Here is an 18,892-nt window from a genome sequence, read left to right as displayed (position 1 = left end):
GACCATCATGTACTACCTAAAGAAGCAGGAGGAACTCGCTCTCACCCACTGTCCCTGTAGGCTCAGGCAATCTTGCCTTGGCTCCTTGCCAGGCACCTCTCAATCAAAGCAGTCCATCTGCCAGGGGAGCAAAATTTTCAGGCGGACTCTCTAAGTCGTCACTTCGATGATCAAACAGACTGGGTTCAACACGACAAAGTAATGGCGAACATTTTTCAACAATGTGGTTGTCCAACCATCGATCTCTTTGCGGACGCGTCAAACAAAAATGCAATGCCTTCGCGTCAAGGTTTTACCGACCAGGATCGATAGGGAAATGCCCTTTTGCTCGACTGGTCAGGAACCTTTGCTTACGCTTTTCCACCTCTCCCTCTCATCCCGAAGGTCATAACCAAACTCACACGCTCCAGGATTAGGCTGATTCTAATAGCACCAGACACGCCAAGGCAGTGGTGGTACCCGGACCTTCTGCATCTCTCGGAGTGTCCACACAGGAGGCTTCTGTGCAGACCGTACATTCTGTCCAAGATGAACAGGAGTATCCATCATCCCAACCTTCCCTTGTTGAACTTGGCAGCATGAGTCCTGAGATCCTCCAGTATGGCCACCTAAGCCTTCCTCAGGACTGTATGAACATTTTGATGGAGTCCAGAAGACCTTCCACAAGACATTCCTATTCTTTAAAATGGAAAAGGTTTACGTAATGGTTTCCAACCTTCCATTGGGCAAGAGGCGGTAATTTTCACTTATCTTCTGCATTTAGCCAAGTCAGGTCTAAAGTTTACTTCCATTAAGTTACACCTGGCTGCCAATACGGCTACAGAATGTCTCCAAATCAGCCTTATTTCTTCCAGCTCCAGGTGGTTAAGGGTTTCCTTCAGGGTTTAAAGAACGTTTTTCCCTCTGTCCGGCCTCCTTCACCTCCTTGGGAGTTGAACCTGATTCTTTCCAAGCTTATGTATGCCCCCTTTGAGCCTATTCACAAAGCGACCCTTCAGCACCTTACATGGAAAGCCGCCTTTTTGGTGGCAATTACTCAGCTCATAGAGTAAGCGTGATTCAGGCGCTCTGTTCCAAAGAACTGTACACCGGTTTTCACAGCAGCAGAGTGGTTTTTAGAACCCACCCCTCCTTCTTTCCGAAGGTGGTGGCGGATTTTCTTGTCAATCAGAGTATTTCACTACCTTCTTTCTTTCCCAATCCATCTACGCCAGCTGAAAGGTCTCCCCATTCCCTAGACCTTAAAAGAGTTCTGAAACTCTACATGGATAAGTCTCAGACCATTAAGAAATCTGATCAGCTATTTTTAAACTATGGTTCCATCAGAACAGGTTTTCCAGCCCCCAAGCGTTCCATTTTCAGATGGATAGTGTCTTGAATCAAGCTGGCTTATCAATTGGCAAATAAACCCCTTCTGGCTTCTTCCAAAGCGCATTCCACTAAAGGGAAGGCAGCTACAATAGCTTTTCTGCACAATGTACTGATGGCTGAGACCTGCAAAGCAGCCACTTGGAAATCTGTACATACTTAAACAAGACACTATTGGCTCAACTCTGATTGCAGAGCAGATACTCAAGTAGGCCAAGTCTCCTTGATGAATTTATTTGAAATGCTAAAGTCTTTTGAAGCTATTCTTTGATGTCATTTATGGTAGTCATTTGCCCGAAGGAAGAGGGGATGGGCTTGCTACGCGATTCAAGGGCTTATGACTGTTGATGAGGATCCCTGGAAGAGAAGGATAAGTGACTTACCTGTAATTCTAGTTCTCTTTAAGGGGTATCCTCGTCAAAGTCATGAGCAACCCACCGACCTCCCCGGGCAAATAATTCAAAATTATGTCATCTCTTCGTGCCCTGACCTCCGGGTCTCCGCAACTGTCACCCCTGAGTCATGATGGGAAGCTGGGGGTGTTGACTGCCTTAAAGGCACGGTGCCAGTTTTGAGTTTCTACATTTGCTTTCAGTTTCTATGCTGTTGAAGTTTCAATGCAGCCTATAGGCTAACAATGCCTGCCTTTTTCTTTGCAGGATTACTTTTCTGCTGTTCATTAAAAGCAGTTCAAGTGTCTTTTGGTCTTCCTGGTTTGTTTGTGTATGTGCATAGACAGGGTCTCACAGCATTGCTTAGCTTATTATGTGTTTGTTTTTCTGGGAGGCTGATTGTTTTAAAACTCATATGCATATATATAGAGCTGTATATATATGTTTTCATATATAATTGTTATATATTTCCCGGGGTCCCCGCGCATTGGCGTGAATATTCAAATGCTTATGACTGATGAGGATACCCCTGGAAGAGAGCTAGGATTACAGGTAAGTAACTTATCCTTATAGTTAGGTCAGGTAACTATAACTGATGAATTTCACTGGTTTTGTCCGAGTGTAATCTGAGCCAAACTATAATGTTACTGAAATCTTTGTTTTTTTCAAGTGAATTTATATATGTGTGTGTGTGAGTGTATATATATATATGTATATATATACACAAACACCACTTATGGTTTAACAGTATATAGATATTCCTATAGGTCTGCATAACAAATGTAGATATTATTTATGGTAAAAATAATATTTATATTTATTTTAAGCTTAATATGTATATAGGTCACAGCATCGTGTGCATATGTTATTTGATTATATGCTCATGGGTCTCTGTTTTATTTAATCTTTCACAATGTGTAAATATAATCATAATTGTATAAGAGTTTGACTATTGAAATAATGGGGAAAATATACAACAAAACTAAATAAATACAAATAAATAAACCAATAAAATACAGGAAATGACAAACAAATTAATAAAAATACACAAATAAATTAATCTTATGTACAGCAACACTGAACGTTTGAGTTTCTAACTATTTATCCATACATGCACATATGGGACTTTATATAATACAACTTAATATCTCTTTATTATTTTTAATATATATATGTACCTTTTTATGTAGTTATGTATCTATATATTTATTACTTTACTCCTACTGTAGAAAAAAAACCTTCAAGTCTCTCCAATGCTGGTAGATATCAAAATGAAAGAAGAACACAGCATGCTTTCATTGAAGCCTCTAATTGGATTCAGGACTGTTTGGTTTTAAGTCACAAAGCTGTAAAATAGTCTCCATAGAAATGTATTAAAAGTTATTGCTCAAAAGTTAAAATGCACTTGTTAGTGTGATCATTGTGAATTGTGCAGTAAAGGGTGTGGTCTTTCACTCTTTGCAGCTGCCTGAGAGCCATTCGTATCTTACAGAAGAATGGCCATGTCCCCAGTGACCCTACTCTCTTCAAATCGTATGCAGAGTTTGGACACTTTGTAGATGTTCGTGTGGCTGCCTTGGATGCAGTTGTAGATTATACAAGAGGTAATTTTCTTTGTGATTGTTTGCTTTTGATGGGTTGAATTGAAAAGTATAAATGACTGTTTCTCATTCCTGGCTCTAAAACATTTTGGTTAATGTCACAATTTTTTTTAAGTCTATGTGATGGAACATTGAAAACTGTAGCAAGTTATGGAGCCACTCTAATAGTCTTTGATAATGAAAGGCAATTATAAACAAATCTTATGGAAATAGTAGCTGACAGTAAAAATACTGTCCAAAGCAGTATATAAAAAATTATATATACATGTACACAAACATACGTTTTCATACATACACTGGCTGTCTATTATTGCTGCTCCCACTCCCTCACCACCCTTGTGGTGCTTTTCTCCCCTCTGGTTTTATATATAAAACCGGAGGGGAGAAAAGCAACGCAAGGGAGTCGAGGGAGTGGGAGAAGCAATAAGAGGCAGCGGGTGGAGGGGTAGAGGGTATGGGAAAAGCAAAACGAGGTAGGTGCGGGGGAGATGTCAGAACCCCACAAGACTTACCTGGTATGCTCGTGGGGCTATCTCGCAGGGGACGACGCAAACAACCTCCACCGTCGCCTTCCTTAACTAATCAAGGCGAATATACTGACCAAGGCAAGGATGGGACCAGGGGAAGGAGTCTAAAGGTGTTGGGAAAGGACGCCGTCTTTGAAGACCTGGTGAAGAGTCTCACTAGACTGAAGGCACTCGTCTTGGAATCGCCAGCTAAATAAGGGAAGAACCAATCGGTTAGTGCGTCTGCCCACCCTTCTACCCTGATCATACACATACAGCACTCAAACCAATGCAAGGGACGTTGTTTAAAGGTCAGTATATTCACCTGGAAACAATGGCTGGAGAAGGATCATCTTGAAGGCAGGCAAGATATACTCCAGTTTCTGAAGCACCAGAAAAGGGTGGGGCCAGTGATCCCAACGTCAGTGAAAGGAGAGGGAAAGGCTGCCACGCTCAACTGGGTGGTAGCAGGTTAGAAACAGAAAGAAAACAAGGAGCGCTCCTGCGCGGTGAGGTAACCAAAGGAAGCCGTGAGCACGCGTTCCAGTGCGTGTCATGAGGGCTATGTTACTAGGCGATCCGGCGCCAGTGAAAACAAGGAGGTAACAGCGACCATGCGTTCCCTGAGCGTGTCGCGAGGTTACAAAGAACAAGGCACTCCTGTGCCGTGAAAAACAAACAAGAAATCGCGACCACGCGTTCCCTGAGCATGTCGCTTGGTCACAGAAAACAAGGCGCTCCTGTGCCATGGGGAAATTGCCAAGAAGACCGCGACCACGCGTTTCTGTGCGTGTCGTGTGTCCATACACCAGGGATGTTTTTCAGCAGAGGTGCAGGCAGGGAAGACGCTTGCACCCGTCTGTGAAGGCGAAGGTCTCAGGCTGGTCGGGGACTTCAGAGCGTCTGTAGGCAGGTAGCTAGTGGCAGGCATTAACCAAGGGACAGTACTGGAAGCGCTGAAGGGTTTGAGTACTGCAGCTTTATGCGGTCTCACCCGGTAGTGCTTCCCACCTGACTGGGTGCACTTCCTGGTTGGATTGCTAGACCGCTGGCGAGACGTGCAGTACTGCACGTCAACCATGGACCAGAAACCACCATACACGCTGCTAATCCTCCCTGGAAGAAACCATGACAGGAGAAGGGAGAGCGGGGATAAGGCAAGAGCATGGACAATAGGAGGATGGAGTGATTGGAGACATATGCACTGTTAGGGGGTGCTAATAATACAAGTTAAAACAAATAAAGTTCCTGCAGGATCCGGCGGGCAGTGGAAGGACACTAGCTGCATGCACAAAGATGTATTAGGTCCATGCTCCACAGCAGGGGCACACATTGAAGCGCATGGAGCAAGCAGGTAGAATAAGGAGGCGGTGACCAATCAGAAACAAGGAAATGAGTGATTTGGAAGCCAGCCAATGGTAAGTAATGGATGGGCTCTACATCTGTTTTAAGCTTTTTTTGGTTACAGTAGATTTTGCTGACAGCACATGCATGGTGTTCAGACACACCCTAAAAACGTCTCTTTGAAAGCACCCATCAAAGCCATCGCTTTTACAGTTACCATATTGATCAACCCAAACCGACCAATCTTACAAAAATACTAAACCGGCCACTCAAAGGTCCCTAGATATGGTTCATAGATAAGTTTGAATGGTTTTTCATATTACCCAAGTCATGATGTGAGACAGTAATATGTACGGCGCATACAGCAACCTGGTTGAGTAATTGATGTTACAAATTAGTGGATGAGAAAGCAGTCCATGTGGTTTTTCTGTTGTCTAAATTCCAGTAATCCTAAGGTTAGGTGGCAGTTGCAGTTGGTGATATCAGTGTTTTCCCTGAGTGAAAAGTATGTTTGTTGTCATTTTTGAAGGGTCCATGAGCCAGAGTTTGGTGCTGCTTACTTTCATTTGCAAATTTCCTTCATAGTAATTTGAAATTAGATGTTCAGTAACATTGCCTTTCTTGGCCTATCTACATAATATATTGTGTTTTTCCTTCCCCGAGCCACATCAAAAGATAGTGTTTCATAGCAAGTATTTATTGATCTACATATAATCTCTCATTTTCTTTATCGCTGGTCAAAGTAAAGTTTGCTGTTATTGCGAAGGGCAGTGTTTGTTAATGATTACATAAATTAGTAAAAGTGCAACATGTTTTCTATGCAGTGCACAAACTATTGATCGCTAGGACTATCCTCTGATGCTTGCTCATGGGGCACGCAAAATAACTGATTAATGTATGTATATTTAACGTTCTTAGGTTGTATGAATGAAGTACACAGAAAAATTATTCCCCAACCTTGAATTTTAACAAAATGATAATGCAACCCCTTGCTTAAATATGTGTGCCATTTTTCTTTTACAATCTGCGATCGTCGCAAGTGGCAGCACCATTTCCCCACCGCACTTATTTTAAAGTTGTTCCTTTGAAAATGAGTGTGTTTCATGTGTGTGTATGATGCGATACATATGATACAATGTATCATTATCAACGAGTAATTTTGTCAGAAACAACAGTGTGTTTTGCAAAAATAGGCCAACACACATAATGAATTATGAAAAAAACTATGAGAAAAATATATCACGTTTTCCTTTACAGGTGAGAGATACAAATCTCTTGAGTGACAATTAACGTATGAAATGTCTGTCAACAGTTCTTGGACTACATGTTTTATTCAATTTCTCCCCCCTCTTTTTAGGAGACCAATTTGGGTCTACTTTTTCATCAATAAAAAGGCCAACTCAAGCCAGAGTGTGAAATAGAATAGCCGATTTTTACTACTCTATTTTAGGACAATAGGCATACTACGTTTAGTGAGTTACCTGAGTTTTTTTAGTAGGGACTAATAGAAGTCCTGATGAGTAAAGCAGTAGGGGACTGCTTACGAAACATGTCGACCAAGTAGTGTACATCATAGCTCTACCACAAACCCCCTTTTTAGGTTTTGCCTCGTCGAGAGCTGCGCACTGCGCAGCTTTTCGGCGCAGGCGAAATCTAATGTTAGAACAGTGTGGCTTGGGAATCCGCCCCTCTGTTCCATTGGCTCGCTCCATAAATGGAGGCTAGCCATTGGAACAGAGATCTGTCCGTCATGGCCGGACCAGATTCGTGGGCGTTCCCGCGATTTCTTCCCTCTCCGCCCCTCTGTGCGCGTCATCCCGGCGGTGGGCGGAATCCTGCACTAACCAATGGAGCCGTTACAAGGCGAAGGTAGGTGCGCGTGACGCAGATACTATTTATTGAAGCCCAGGCACACACGGCGCTTACGTGCAGTTGAACATGGAATGACCGGGCGCCGTGCCAAAAACCTCCAGTCTTAACATCGGGCTGTACCCAAGCCCCTCAAATCCAGTCAGGTAAGATCAAAGGGGCGCTGCCCAGACTTGGAAAAACATTTCCAGTCGCGTGGATATACTGTCTGTCAGGAGGTAATTCGCGCCGCGGACGCACGCACCTCGGATTGCCGGGGCGAGACTTGAAAGCTCTGCGCGGCCAGGGCGGCAAACATGCGGCACATGTTTCTGTTCTACCGGAACGGGGACGACGGGCATATTTTGTCATTAACAAAACCTCTAACCAGGCCTCCAGCAAGCTTGTCCAATCAATCGAGCTCGGTGCCTGACCCGCAGGCACCGCTTTCACTTTCAGAACTGTGACCCCTGTTCAAAGAAACGGAGGGAGACTTAAAAAAAAAAAATGAAATCACATCCCCGTCCCCGTGAAAGACAAAATAACTGTGGAGGTGTAAATCGTGGCTGCTGCCAGTGAAAGGAAGGGTTCTGGTGAGCTATTAGCATAAATCTGACCAGCGCTAATTTGATGGGCACGGTATCGGTCTGCTGCAGGGCCAGTCTAGACAGCCTTTTGAGAGACGCAGAAACACCACGGTTTGCTCCCAGTCCCGCCATCTGGATATGGCAACAAGAGCCGAGCCGGTGCTTTTCACACGTGGATCAAAGCACATGCTAATGCCATCATGAAGTAATGCTCATAAAATCCATCGCCGAACACCAAGCCATTTCCCCAAACCCTCAGTGGGGACGGCTCGCCAGCTCGGGGCAGATAAATACGAATATTTAATGAGCGGGCCTGTCCAGGGATATTGCTGTCCTGTTTGTTTAAGAAAAGACCAGTTTTGCATACCTGCTCCAGTTTGTTTTAGAAAAGGCACGTCTTGCATTGCAGCGCTGCCCCCCATTTACAAATGTTTGTGTCGAATTGCATTTTAGCGTTGTCTCGTCCTTAAAACCACTTTGTGCAGCAGTATCGAATCAACGAAAGACCAGACAATAGTTTCGATCTCTTGAGTTAGTTTGTGCAGCATTTTCACAATTAATTTTTATCCACTTGCTCTGTTCAGATAAAAAGGTAACAGAATACAAACTCTCAAACAAAATAATGTGTGCCCGAACATAACACGCCACAGTAATAGTGGGCGAAAAAATACATTTCGATTTTCACAATTATTAAAATACAGCATAAACCATTAATAATACATTGCAATTGTCACTGTCTAAAAATGAACAGCAAGCTCTGCTTCTTTTAAAGTGTATTCCACCCTATACATATATGCACATTTCATCTTTGTGTGTTCTCTGTAAAATTACATCAATAAAAGCCTTCATGTAGAGTTTTTTATCATCTTAACCAGTACACATTTTTATTATCTACATGTAGATTAAAAGGAAAAGGCAGAGCAATCCATGGGATTCCTGAAAACGTCACTGATTAGTGTTCCAAGTACCAAGCAAATATTAAAGGCCTATATTTTATACAACGTTCACAGTTACATATCAACCAGATAGTATTACAGTTTAAAGAACAGTGCAATAACAGATCAAGGCAGCGAGGCCCCACTCCGGCCAGCCTAGTTTAGTTCGAGCCTAACAGACAGCGCAAACTGTGTGGTTGCAAAAGATATATTGTGGGCTTAACAAGAACATACAGGGGCTTGTAGCCCCATGAGAGTGTATGTGTTTTCCAGCTATCTTCCCTCCTTTTCGCTTGCCCCTGTGCTTCTCTCCCCACTCACAGTAGTGTTGCGCTCTCTCCCCTGTGTGTGCTTACTCTCCTCCCCCATGTGGTCCATGTTGCTCTCTTTTGATTGTGTTGCTTCTCCCCTGACCACTGTGTTGTTTCTCCTCGGCTCACCGGGTTGTTTGTCCCCCATCCAGTCCTCCAACCTGCTCCTGCAACTAGTCATCTTTTTTAATGGAAAAAAACAATGTCTAAGCACTTTCATGCTGCATTTTAAAACATTGCTTTCATACTTTTTTTATTTAAGGATTTATCTCCCATTGGTAAATAAAATTAATTTTAAGCACTTTCGTGCTGCGTTTTAAAACAACGCTTTAATGCTCCTTTTTTTTTAATTCACCGTTCTAGCTCAGATTGATGAGTAAAAATGGTAAAAGAATGTATAGACAGGCCATTGTGACACAGTGATGCATTCACCACACTCGCCTCGCTGCTAAACATGGCACTGACACACCACCGAGAGAGACACACAAAAACCGCAGACCTTAAGAGGGCACCATTCGCATATTACTCAGGCACCGTGACACACTGGCACGCCCCAACATGATGCCATTGGCATGAAACGCCAGCCCAGTCATACCTTCACACTCACCTCAGTGCTATATATAGCGCTGCAGTGAGACGGTGTCACAGCCCTCCGGAGCACTAGGGCATTACTGGTAATCAATCACCAGCTATAGTGACACACGCGTGAGTGATAACACAAGACACGCAGACCCGCAGGCTTTACTGCTAGAAGCAAGGCTGGCTGGCTTCGGCGCTAGACACCGACATGTCTGCCTTGCTGAGCCTGGCGGACCTCCAGGCTCAACCCAAGAATAAGAAAGACACCGACTCACTACTACACAAGGATCAGACAGGCCTCCCCGCTGAAGACAGTCAACAGGCTCCTGCTGAATAGGTATACTCAGGCCTCCTTGGTGAACACGAGACACACAGGCCTCACTACTAAACACAAGACAGACAGACCCCCCCCCCCCCCCCCCCCCCGCTAAACACGAGACACACGAGCCCTACAATTGAACAAAAGACGGACAAGCCTCGCTACCAATGAGGACACACAGGGTTCATTGCTGAACGCGACAGATATGCCTCCCTGTTGAACACAAGACAAGCAGGCCTTACTGCTGAACTCGAAACACACAGGCCTCACTACTAAACAGAAGACAGACAGGCCAACCTATTACACATGAGACACGGAAGCCTCACTATTACACACGAGACACTGAAGCCTCTCTACTAAACAGAAAACAGACAGGCCTCCTTGCTGAACACGAGACACACGAGCTATACAACTGAACAAAAGACACACAGGCCTCACTACTAATGAGGACACTCAGGGTTCATTGCTGAACGCGACAGATATGCCTCCCTGTTGAACACAAGACAAGCAGAGCTTATTGCTGAACTCGAAACACACAGGCTCACTACTAAACAGGAGACAAGCAGGCTTCACTGATAAACACGAGACACACACTCCTCATTGCCCACAACAAGAGTACACATACGTGTCTGGTGTTGTGTCATGTGTAAGGATTACACCTGACCCGACTCGTCGTCTCTGTGCAGTGAGTTCCTCCAGGCTTGTCTTCAGTCTCCATCTGTGTGCAGTGAGTCCCTCCAGGCTTGTCCTCAGTCTCCCTCTGTGTGCAGTGAGCCCCTCCAGGCCTGTCCTCAGTCTCCCTCTGTGTGCAGTGAGTCCCTCCAGGCTTGTCCTCAGTCTCCCTCTGTGTGCAGTGAATCCCTCCAGGCTTGTCCTCAGTCTCCCTCTGTGTGCAATGAGTCCCTCCTGGCTTGTCCTCAGTCTCCCTCTGTGTGCAGTGAGTCCCTCCTGGCTTGTCCTCAGTCTCCCTCTGTGTGCAGTGAGTCCCTCCTGGCTTGTCCTCAGTCTCCCTCTGTGTGCAGTGAGTCCCTCCAGGCCTGTCCTCAGTCTCCCTCTGTGTGCAGTGAGTCCCTTCAGGCTTGTCCTCAGTCTCCCTCTGTGTGCAGTGAGTCCCTCCAGGCCTGTCCTCAGTCTCCCTCTGTGTGCAGTGAGTCCCTTCAGGCTTGTCCTCAGTCTCCCTCTCTGTGCAGTGAGTCCCTCAAGACTTGTCCTCAGTCTCCCTCTCTGTGCAGTGAGTCCATCAAGACTTGTCCTCAGTCTCCCTCTGTGTGCAGTGAGTCCCCCCATGCTTGTCCTCAGTCTCCCTCTCTGTGCAGTGAGTCCCTCAAGACTTGTCCTCAGTCTCCCTCTGTGTGCAGTGAGTCCCTCCAGGCCTGTCCTCAGTCTCCCTCCCTGTGCAGGGAGTCCCTCCAGGCCTGAAATGAGACTCCGCCTTTGTAAAGCTAGCTCAGGGAAGTGGGTTCTAACCTGCACCAAAATAACAGATACTACTTTGTTTTGTTTTTTCTTGCCTTCTGCCTTTTGATTGTGCCTGTGCCTGCACCCCCCCCCCCTCCCGCTGTCCGTGTGCCCGTTCCTGCCCCCCCTCCCGCTGTCCGTGTCTCCGGCCCCACTTGTAAATGCTTGCTTTATTTTTGCAGTATATTTCCTTGGGAAAGCACATGTCTGTAGTTGCATTTGGGGAATGATTCTCAGTAACTGAAATCTGTTTTGAATTTGGGAAGTGCTTCTCTTAGAGACAGCAGCATAGTGTGGGCTATGAGAGCTGTGTGGGCTGTGAGAGCTGTGTGGGCTGTGAGAGCTGTGTGGGCTGTGAGAGCTGTGTGGGCTGTGAGAGCTGTGTGGGCTGTGAGAGCTGTGTGGGCTGTGAGAGCTGTGAGAGCTGTGTGGGCTGTGAGAGCTATGTGGGCTGTGAGAGCTGTGAGAGCTGTGTGGGCTGTGAGAGCTGTGTGGGCTGTGAGAGTTGTGTGGGCTGTGAGAGTTGTGTGGGCTGTGAGAGTTGTGTGGGCTGTGAGAGTTATGTGGGCTGTGAGAGTTGTGTGGGCTGTGAGAGCTGTGTGGGCTGTGAGGGCTGAGAGAGCTGTGTGGGCTGAGAGAGCTGTGTGGGCTGAGAGAGCTGTTGGCAATGTAAATAACAATGCCATTTATTTATAAGTAAAAAAAAAAAGAAATGTCATGAGCAATGCCAATAGCTCTAACTTTTCCAAAGGCGAAACCATTGCATTGTAAATGCTTGTTAACATTTCCAGCAAGGGAAGCAAATAAATCATGTTTTCAACTAGCCAGGAAATCTTTTTAAATTTTTTTTACACATAAGTCCCTACACACCCCAATTCACTTACACATTTTGCACATCACACATAGCCTATTCCCAATTATAAAGTGCTCCCGCGTAGTTCGTAGGTCGTAGCACGCCCCGCCCCGTAGAGGGACGGGAAGACCCCAATAATGCAGCATGACACTATGGGATTCATAGTGTGTGAGGGGAATTTTAAAAACACATAGTGCTTGCCTTTGCCATTTGCAAAGATCAGCCTTCCACACTCCTTAATTTTGAAAACTAAAATAAAAAATCCTTTTTTTCACCCATTGATAGAATCATATTGTTTGTATATAGGTCTGGAAATATCTCAAGTAAGCTAAGTTTTTTCTTTAGGGCGTTAAACATAGTTGGATTCTGTAACATAGAGCGCAAGTCCACAATTCCTGTTTGCATTTCCCGTACCTTGAGATACTTTTTTATAGCCTTTAGGTTCTGAAGCAAAAGCATTAGCTGCCCTGATGCGGTTGAATATCTACAAAGGATAATGAGGAAAGGTGGAAGGAACTAAGAACATAAGACATGCTTCGAAAGAAGATACGAAACAGAAGGTTCGAGGCATATGAGCTGCAGATTATACACTGTTGCATAGATCGCCATCTAGTGTTGGGCCCAGATGTTTGCACTTGTTTTTGTCCTGAAAGTCTTTTGAAGTCACAAGATAGGTGACTCCTCCTTTGGATCACATTGTGCATGGGCATCGGCTCCATCCTTAGAGTGTGTACAACACTCTCATGCCACTATCCAATTACTTCACGACTTGGGGTTCACAGTAAACCACACCAAGTCACATCTGCAACCGTCCCACATACAACAATACCTCTGTGCCACAATTAACACTTCAAAAGCGCTGGCTTATCTCTCTCCTGTCACTATAGCAAACATGCAAGCTCTTCTCACAAAATTTCAACCAGAACACACTCTTCCAGCTCGAGTGTTCATACAACTCATAGGGATGATGGCCTCTTGATTATTCATAGTGCCTCATGCAAGACTCTAGATGCGTCCCCTTCAAGAGTGCTTAGCACGCCAATGGAACCAGGCTCAAGGTCACTTAACCTAGTGTTGGTGGACGGTCGTACTCACCGCTCTCTGCAGTGGTGGAACACCAAAAACCTTTCCAAAGGGCGACGGTTCCTAGAGCCGGTTCCTCAAATAGTCATGACACCGGACGCATCGTTCTCCGGCTGGGGAGCTCACCTACTCCAAAACACCATGCAGGGCAGGTGGACACCATATCAACCACCTGGAGTTACTAGCCATATTCCTAGCCTTAAAAGCAGTCCAAAAGCAAATATCAGGCAAGACTGTCTTAGTCCGCACCGACAACATGACTGCCATGTACTACATACAAAAACAAGGCGGGACACAGTCTCTGCATATCTCTCAGCTAGCACAGAACATATGGAGGTGGGCTATACCTCAGAACATTTTCCCCTTAGCCCAACATGTCCCAAGAGTACAAAACACCATAGCCGATCAGTTGAGCCGTCAGACACAACAGATCCACGAGTGGGAACTTCATCCACAAGTTCTTCAACCTTTCTTTCAAATGTGGGGACAGCCTCCGATAGACCTCTTCGCCGCCCACGAAAACGCCAAATGCCCAAGCTTCCCCCACAGATATCCGCACCCACTGTCCAAAGGCAATGCAATATGGATAAACTGGTCAGGCAGATTTGCGTACGCTTTTCCACCTCTCACACTCATTCCACTAGTGGTGTGCAAACTACAGCAACATTCCCTAACCCTCATTCTAGTTGCTTCAACTTGGGCCAGACAACTGTGGTACACCACATTGCTGGAACTTTCTGTAGTACCGCACCAAAATCTATACCTATCTCCACGCCTCTTAACCCAGAACCATGGAGAGATCAGACACCCAGACCCAGACCCAGCTCAGCTCAACCTTGCGATATGGCTCCTGAGGTCCTAGAATTCGGGTACCTTAACCTTCCCCTGACTGTATGAATGTCATTAAAGAAGCTAGACGTTGGGGGCGTGACCAAGCAGCATGGCCGTCAGGACCTGAGCTCCTTCTGCTCCCGACCAGCCAGCCGCATAAATCCTGGAAAAATCCTTTTCACAGTGCTCGACCGGACCTGTGGGTGTGTCTGGGTCCCTTCAAGCAGGGGGAACACCCTGTAGGGAAGCAAGCCTGATCGGCGGCCTGGGATCGGACTTTGCGACGCTGTGCCCATTAGACTGGCGGGCCGGGGATACGGCCTGTATCAGCACGAGTGGGGTCCGGAGATCGAAGCTACCGCGCACCCGGTGACTGAACTGGGCACCTTGCTGTTGCGGGGGAGGCACCCACTGTCATCGGGGGCCTCCCGCAGACGGCTGAACCTCTACATCGCCTCTGGCCCCCACGGGTGGACGGTGGACTGCGCGGTGTGCCGCGAGGCGCCCAGTGGCCAGCAATAACATCTGCAGGCCGGAGCAGTTGATCCTCCCCTCGATCGCTTCTAGGATCCTTCCGGAGGTGCGGCGGGGAGTGAGTGGTGGTAGCACCCTGTCTGGAGGCGGGCCGACTGACGGACGGAACCCGGGGCCATAATTACGCAAGGCCGAGGATGCGGCCTGCATCAAAGGGGGTGAGACGCGTAGACCGGCTGGCTCTCTCCCGGTTGATGCTCCTGAGCACTTGTCATCAGGGGCTTCCCCGAGGGGTACTGACTCCTGCTTTGCCCTGAGGCTCCGGGGACTGTTGCGTGGCACTCGGTGCACGGTGGAGGCGCACTTGAGGGTCAGGGTTTGCGATACTGCCCCCAAGAGAAGGCTACGTCCGTGGTCCGGGGTTTCCTGGCGCGAGCGACATCATGTGTACCAGGGAGATGGTGGCCTGCAGCGGAGGGCCCACAGCAAATGTGTTGTCCCCTATACTGTGGTGAATGAGGTCGGAGGGGAGCGAAGGCGGCAAGCTGTGGTCGGGCCTGGGCTCTTCCCCTGTGGGACTCTTGCAGTACTTCCTCTGGTTCGCCAGCTGGACAGACATTCTGTGGGGAGTGGACCTGGGACGCTTAAGAACTGGGCAGCCCTTGCAGACCCCAAAGTGACCCTCACAAGCCAACACAATAGGTAAGGACAGGCTGCTCCGCGCCTCTCAACCCAACACCATTTCGCAATATACCACACAAAGCCTCCCCTCGCAGCGAATCAAGCATCAGATGGGCCTGGATGGGGAGAGTGATGTGGACGACAAGCTCTCTCAGGCAGAGTTCCTGCAGGCAATACAGGGGGCCCACACCGCCCTGGAGAAACAAATAGAGACAGTCTCCATTGATGTAAACCTGTTGCGGGCGGATCTGAGGAAAGTAGCGGATAAAGTCTCTACTGCAGAGGGGGATATCGTCCAGTTACAGTGAGAAGTAGCTTCCCTGAAAAAAAGGTGTCGCAGCTCACCACTGCGACAGAAGTGCTGGGGCGTGAGGGGGAAGGGAGGGGATGCCGCAGCAACATCAGGGTCCTGGGTATTCCAGAGCGCTTCGAAATGGGTAATGCTGAACGATTCTTGGAGAACTGGATACGCACGAAACTCTGCCCCACAGGTCTGTCCGAGGTCTTCGTGATAGAAAGAGCCCACAGGGCACTGGTCCCGCCGCCTCAGCCGGGTGCTCCTATGCCGGCCCTTATTGCTAAAATCCTGAATTATCGGGATAGAGACTGTATCCTGAAAGAGGTGAGATAAGCGGCGAACCTCACCTTTGACAATGCCAAAGTATCCATCTACCCGGACTATACCCGCTAGGTGCAGGAGCAGAGGAAATCCTTTCTTGCCGTCAAGCAGAAACTCCGGGAACTCAGCATGCAGTACGTTACTCTACCCCGCCAAACTTAGTCATATCCCAAGGAAAGGTGCATTTCTTTGATGCCCCGGAGGAAGTATGGGAGTAGCTTGAAATTAGGGGAGATGCCCTGCCGCAGGGTGAATGTGGGGGGGCCTGGAATACATGGGGGTCGAGACCGCCGAGGAGACAAGGTAACAGGCGCAGGAATCGAACAGCGCTTGCCGCCCAGGGGCAGAGACAGCGAATCACGGTGGGGGACGACAGCGCCCTCCACCTGGAGTCTTCAGAGGCTGACGACCCCCTACACTCTCTGTGAAAGGTCCTCCGGATGAGGAACGGGTAACGGAAACTCTCCAGCCAACCACTGATACAGTTCCTGAAACCGTCATGGACTCACTTACAACCTCCTCGGTCCTGCCTTGAGGCCGATATCCTTCTTTTTTTCGTTACTCATACTGCTGTGGTAGGGGGTGTCTGACATTTAAGGGCTGGGGTTTGTTAACCTGCACGAGGGCTCTGGGTAGTCAAAAAACCACAAATAACAAATGGGGGGAAAAAACAAAAGGGGGAGGTGTGCTGAAGTCCCAAGTCAGGGGTGAACAATCCTCAATGCAATACCCTGAGGGCTTCATGTGTATACACCTGGGCAATTCGAGACAGTGAGATATATGCCTTGAGGCTGCTGCACTGAGTTGGGAGATAGTCCTGGGGGTGTTTTACCTACAGTACATGCTCCTGTACCCTGCGAAGCTCAAGGTGCTCACAAATGGGAAGGCCCAAGCCATGGACCCTTCCACGTCTGCTACGGTACCATCCTGCAGTTGATATCCTTTGTTTTTTATTACCCACTGCTGGGGTGGGTGGGCCGATACTTAGACGCCTGGCGATCTCTTTTTTTCCCTTGCTTGGCTTTGTGGGCCTGCCCTGCAGTCCTTGGACTGTCGTTGTCACCATCAGTGGGGGTTGCCGGTTGCTCTTCCTTGGGAGTTCCCCGGACTCTTACTCAGACAGGCCGAGACTTTGCATAATGACTTGGGGCGGCTGGCATGTGTCGGGAGCTGGACTTGGGGGAAGGGGGTTCTCTTCTCCACTTGTTGAGTAGTTCAGCCCTTTTGGGCTCATGAGTTGGCTGTGTACGTCCTGGCACCAACATGGAAAGAGCATTTCTGCATGTTTTGTTGTTGTCAGTAAACTGCTCATGGGAGGGGGGAGGGTGTTCTTAGGGGGGTTGTCTTTTTTTGAGGCATCGTATGTATTGCATTTCGGGCACGGGATCGGGGTGGCTACACGGGACGCGGAATACGACAGGACCGGTCACTTCACCTCACATGCGGCATACATTTCTGAGCTGGAACATGAGAGGGCTGGGTACATACACAAAGAGATATAGGCTCCTGTCCTTCCTTCGCAGGCATAGGTTCTCGATAGTATGCCTCCAAGAAACTCACCTCACGGACGAAGGGTCTCAGAAATTGGGGAAAAAATGATGGCGGGGACAGGTTTTCCACTCTTCGTTCTCCACATATGCCAGGGGGTCCTAGTCTGGGTGGCCCCCGGGGTCCGGTTTGCCGTCCAATATGTGGAAGCTGACATCCATGGGAGGTACCTGCTCCTTAGAGCTAAACTGGATGGTAGGGATGTTGCCATACTGAACACCTATGCACCGAACACAGATGACCCAGACTTTTTTCAGTCCCTGCAGGAGGTCCTTAACTCGGGGCTGGAGGTAATGCTACTTTGGCCGGGGGATTTTAATAGTGTCCCAGACCCCATTCTTGACAGGTTCTCACCCCGTGCTGGCACAAAACCACGAACAACAGGAAAACTCCGGGAGGTCATGGGGAATATAGGAGTCCAGGATGTCTGGCGCCAGAGACACCTGACTCAGAAGGTATTCACCTTTTTTTCCTCCACTCACAATACACATGGTCGCTTGTACAGGGTCTTACTCGCAAATCCAGCGGCCACCATGTCCCTTGAGGCAACCCATCAGGCACGATTCATCTCTGACCACTCCCCTGTGGCGTGTGTGGTGAATTTGGGGGCTCCGTTGTGTCGCCCACGGACTTGGAGGTTACCAACAGAGATTCTTGAGGACCAGGTGGGGAAGCATCACCTAGAAACTGCCATAACTGACTACGATGACCTTAACTGGGGTGGGAGGGATCTCTCAATGGCCACGAAATGGGATGCACCTAGACGAAGCTCTAACGCTGGGCGAGGTACGCTCCGCCCTGCAGCGCCTACCGAGAGCCAAGTCCCCGGATAGTGACTCATTCCCTCCTGAGTTTTATCAGGCATTCGAGGGTACACTTACCTGACTCCTATTACAGGTTTATCTTGAGGCGTTTGAGTGCGGGACTCTCCCGCCGAGCATGACGCTGGGGGAAATATACATGATCCTGAAGGCGGATGGGGACGCCCACGAGCCTTCATCGTATCGACTGATCACAATATCTTTTTTTTATTTTTAAAATCTTATATAGAGCTAACTTAACCCGTAGGTATCAGAGCGCTTTACATACACACAGTAAACAGCAGAAGGACATTACATTACATAGTAGGCCGGCAGTAAGGAAGCAAACCAAAGAAAAAAAATACAGCATGGGAAATAAATATGCAGTGCAGCGGAGGGAGAGAGAGCAATAAAAAGAAACAGGTGAGAATGACATAGTCCGGTCACCCACTATCCTTGAATGTCCAGGGAGAGAGGAGACAACTCGGATATAGTAGTCTAGGTAAGTTGACGTTGGTCCTGAAAGTATTTGTTTTGGAGATGGAGTTTCAAGTCCCTTTTGAAACAGGAGAAGGAGGGGTTGCATCTGAGGACTCCAGGGAGAGCGTTTCATATCCTGGGAGCGTGGCCAGAAAATGATCGGTATTGGGTTTTTTCGTTTTCGGAGGAATAAGAAGGAGAGAGTTGGAGCTTCTCAGCGTTCTGGATTGACCTGCTCTGATCAGTTTGTTATTCCATGGGAAGCCAATTGAGGC

At 47.7% G+C, this 18,892-nt stretch overlaps 1 protein-coding gene across 2 annotated transcripts in view; it reads left to right on the top strand.

Annotated features, from left to right (window-relative positions):
* Positions 1-18,892, top strand: part of TAF2 (TATA-box binding protein associated factor 2) — a 765,870-nt gene that overhangs the window by 460,228 nt on the left and 286,750 nt on the right. For both annotated transcript variants that reach the window (XM_086966160.1, XM_086966159.1), the window contains exon 20: positions 3,225-3,364. In XM_086966160.1, the coding sequence (XP_086822286.1) occupies positions 3,225-3,364 (140 nt within the window). The remainder of the gene's footprint in view (positions 1-3,224; positions 3,365-18,892) is intronic.

Source organism: Lissotriton vulgaris, chromosome 4_1, assembly GCF_964263255.1.
Source record: "Lissotriton vulgaris chromosome 4_1, aLisVul1.2, whole genome shotgun sequence".
In the NCBI taxonomy this organism is placed as follows: domain Eukaryota; kingdom Metazoa; phylum Chordata; class Amphibia; order Caudata; family Salamandridae; genus Lissotriton; species Lissotriton vulgaris.
This window is presented reverse-complemented; position numbering and strand designations above follow the sequence as displayed.